The sequence below is a fragment of the Nansenia antarctica genome (assembly GCF_963989245.1).
Source record: "Nansenia antarctica genome assembly, chromosome: 5".
NCBI classification, from domain to species: domain Eukaryota; kingdom Metazoa; phylum Chordata; class Actinopteri; order Argentiniformes; family Microstomatidae; genus Nansenia; species Nansenia antarctica.
The window spans coordinates 24,601,755-24,606,003 of NC_137690.1; the positions used below are offsets into that span (position 1 = coordinate 24,601,755).

The 4,249-nt window shown below is 41.3% G+C and overlaps 1 protein-coding gene across 1 annotated transcript; it reads left to right on the forward strand.

The window, feature by feature from the left end:
- Window positions 1–438: 438 nt before the first annotated feature.
- Window positions 439–3,500, forward strand: LOC308157907 (Golgi-associated plant pathogenesis-related protein 1-like; the record flags this gene model as incomplete). Its single annotated transcript, XM_080531503.1, has 5 exons — window positions 439–445; window positions 608–817; window positions 987–1,064; window positions 1,290–1,436; window positions 3,475–3,500. 5 exons carry the CDS (start codon window positions 439–441, stop codon window positions 3,498–3,500), a joined length of 468 nt encoding a protein of 155 aa, XP_080387629.1.
- Window positions 3,501–4,249: the final 749 nt, after the last annotated feature.

Below are 4,249 nucleotides of genomic sequence, written 5' to 3' on the forward strand. Positions count from 1 at the left end.
TGTCTGTCACCTCTCTGTAATCTATTCTCTTTTTCTGCGCTTAATGTTTCTACACCATCATTTGGCAACAGTGGAGCCCACTGGTACAAGTCAGATAATGACAGGGTGTGGAGAGAGGATGAGTCTCCTCCTACGTGCAGTTAAAGGGGAGCTGTCAAGCTCATGTATATAAGTGCTCCCTCCAAGACCATAACGACACCTCCATCTCAGCATCGTCATCGTCTAAGTAGGTGAGTGATGGTATATGGTATATGGTGAGTGATGGGATAGTCAACGTTTGGTATAGTACTTTTAGCATCACTCTCAGCATCACTATCTCACCATTGATACATTTTTCAGAACATATTGACAAATTATGTACGGTATATCATTTTTTCCATGTTCTATTAGACTCAATATGAATACTTTTGTCTTGTAGCTATCAACACGTCAGGAGAAATGGCAGGTGAGTTTCCAACAAGCATTTTTTTCCTCTGCATTATGCATTTCATTTAGAAGTTGAGAATACTGCTAAAGGGTTACTCAATTTCTCCCCAAGGACTAACTTTAAAAGATTGATGTGAACTGAAGTAATCATACAGACATTTTTTTCCTCATATTTTTGCAGATCAAAGCTTTAAAGATGAGTTTTTGGCGACCCACAATGCATACAGATCAACGCATGGCGTACCTGCACTGACTTTCGACGCAGACCTCTGCAGCTCTGCTCAGGCATGGGCTGACCACTTGGGTTCTATCAAAAAATTGGAGCACAGCCAGACAGATAATGGCGAGAACATCTACTCTTCATGGAGCTCTAACCCTCAGACACTGACGGGTAGGTTATATAGCCCATATGGGTCTTTCATACAGAATGACATGTCTCCATATTTAATTCTGATACTTTTTTTTGTTTAGTCATATGGTCCTTGTTGGGGAATCAATAATTGGAGACAGGTATATGATTTTTGCTTTCTCCTATTCATGTTTGATTGTGTACGTTTTAGGTAAGGAGGCAGTAGAAAGCTGGTACAGTGAGATCAAAGACTACAACTTCAGCAGCCCTGGATTTGGCTTCAACACTGGTAAATAGCAACCTTCATATTAACCCCTTGTGGCATCAATACATTTTGAACTGAATTAAGAACTGATCTGTACATCTCTCTGGGAAATCTGTGGTTTTTCAATAAATGGGTTCATAATGTCTATAATATAACACTTCACTGAAAGCTTTCAGGTACTGTAAGAATGTATGCCAAGACATATAGACGAAAGACCATGATGGAACAATGCTGTTGTGTTTCTCTCAGGTCATTTCACTCAGGTGGTGTGGAAGGGTACTACTAAGTTGGGCGTGGGCATGTGGAACGAGGACGGTAGCGTCTATGTGGTGGGCCAGTACAACCCAGCAGGAAACATCAATGACACAAAACACTTTGAGGAAAACGTCCTCCAAGGTAATGTAACAATACATCCTCTCTCACCTTTTACTCTCTGGGTCTACTGTATGTCTACTCGCCAGGGGGCAGTAGATTATTTGTATTCAAGATAACAAAAGGAATATGGGCCGGGTGTGCTGGTGGTGGGGCGGGCTGGGTGTTTGGGGCGGCGGGGGGTCCACCGCTGGGTGCTGGTAGGTAGGCAAACTGGTAGTAGTCGCTCTATGAGTAGAGGGCTGCAAGGGAATTTTAATTTAATTTAATTTTAATTTTAATTTTAATGTAAAGCGCATTGAGTCGCATCTTGTGAGAAATGCGCTATACAAATAACATTTGATTGATTGATTTGATATGTCCTCTGTTACAGATAGGGCATGCAATGCGGTTCTTGCACTAACCTCAACTCATTCATTAACCCAACATTCCAACTGCAGGCACAGGCTTCACCATTCTTTGTTGTTTTTTTCCTGTAGCATAAAAAAAGCTGTGCATTTTACAGCTGGCAGCGGGTCGGGTGGTGAAGGATCCTCGAACAGCAAAAAGTCGCAGTGCACGATGCTGTAGAATCCGGAATATCTGCTCTCTTCAGTCTGTCCTTTTTTGTTTTTCTGTATTCGAGAACTACACAACTACAACTGGCTTCAGTTTCAACATCCTATCATTCTCAACATCTTTCATTGTAAACAGAACTCTCCAAACTGTTTTTTTAAGTCCCTTTCTTTCTCATGTTGTATCTTTATGACAAACATCTACTGTTGTACATTCTATTTTCGAAAATAAATGTTTATTAATCCGTCAGTGTTGACATGTCATGTTGTCATAAAATAGACAGATGCGGTACATTCACTATATAGGTTACCTGTGGAGATTGCATTGTCATTGCCATTGTCTTGGTGGAAATGGGGTGTGAAGTTAGATTTGTTTTACATTTACATTTACTTTTACATTTACATAATTAGATATCTCAACCGACATTAATACACAAAGTAATGAATTGGTCTATAGACCGCAAGTCTCTACTTTGCTGCTTAAGATAAACGTTACGCAAATTCAAGTAATATTCAAACCATACAGTCTGTGCGCAAGAACGGTTCTTGTGCCACTTGTTGATGCTGTGTTTCAACACAGCCAGAAGATGGCAGTATAGGTCAATATAATGTGATCACTCTTATGATGTGTGTTTTCGGAAGTGGGCCCTGCACATGTGTATAAAAACTACAATGGTGTGTTTATGGTAGCTTCCTAAAATGGACTGACTAGCCTTATTCCAAAGCGCTTTACAATGGCCATTCACCCATTCATACACACATTCACACACCAAAGGCGGCAAGCTACAATGCAAGGCGCTGGCTCATTGGGAGCAATTTGGGGTTCAGTGTCTTACCCAAGGACACCCCGACATGTGGCCAGCCGGGGTTCGAACGGCCGATCTGCCGACCTTGCAATCATTAGACGCCGGCTCTACCTCCTGCACCACAGCCACCCCTCAAGTGGCTGGGCAGAGTCTGCTATGAAAGATTCTCAAATCAACATTTGTTTTCTTTTAGTCTCTGGTTCAAACTATCCCACACAGTGGGAGAAATAAGTATACAACACATCAGCAATTTTTCTATTCAACATATTTCCATTGCAGCTATTCACCAGACGTTTTATTATGTTTTAACTCGATAAAACTGAACAGCTAAAGAAATTGTGACACAATTGTGACAATCCATCCAAAATTGTATGTGCAATAAAGGGGAATGACACAGGAATAGAAGTATAGAACATGCTAACTGAAGTTTTTGGTAGAGGCCTTTGTTTTCAATGACAGCTTCAAGACGCTTCCGCTTACGGAAAAACTAATCTCTCACAGTGATCAGGTGGGATTTTGGCCCATTCTTCAACACAGACGGCCCGCCGGTGAATCTTGATCTTCAGTTCCTTCCATAAATGTTCTATTGGATTCTAGTCTAGTGACTGACTAGGCCAGTCCAACACCTTTATTTTCCTCTTCTTGAACCAACTGAGAGTCTCCTAATGTTTTCTTTGTGACAACTGTACCCACTGCTTCCAGGTCTTTCTGGAGCTCTGCTTGAGTAGTCTTTGGCTCTTGGGCTACTCTTCTGACTAACTTTCTCAATTTTCAGTCAGAAAAATTGCAAGGAGCTCCTGTGCGTGGCTAATTGATGGTTGAGTGATGTTCCTTTCACTTGCGGATAATGGCCCTAATGATGCTTATAGGAGTTGAGAAATCTGTCAGTAACCATTGCCATTATATTACTATGCTGCTCAACAATCTTGTTGCGAAGGTCTTGGGAGAGCTCTTTGCCTCTACCCATCATGAGATGTTTCGTGCAGGAAAGCTTGGTGACAAATGATTTGTTTACGTGCATTCAGAGGTGGACTTACCCACCAACATACACTAACACAGCTGATTCTAATTATTCTCAGCTTTTGTTTGATGATATTTGTGTACATATTGGTTTCACCATTCAGACAACACTTTTTATGCATATTCCCTCTATTTTAGGGCACCCAAGAGTATTGGCTAGACAGGTGTTTCTGGTTAGTCAGGTGTGTTCCATCACATCATTTGTGCAGGCATGAGAGAGCTGTCAATGTGTAGTACTGATTCTAGGCTTTTCATTTGTCTTTGGAGTCTGCTATTGGTATCTGTCGACATGAGGACCAAAGAGATGTCAAGGAAACCATTATGAAGCTGAAATATCAGAAACATCAAGCAGAAAGACAAAACCTAGACTCAACCTTTTGTAACATCATTAAAAAAGAAAGAAAGCACTGGTGAGCAATCACAAACGGGCTGATAGGCCACAGTCGATGACTGAAGA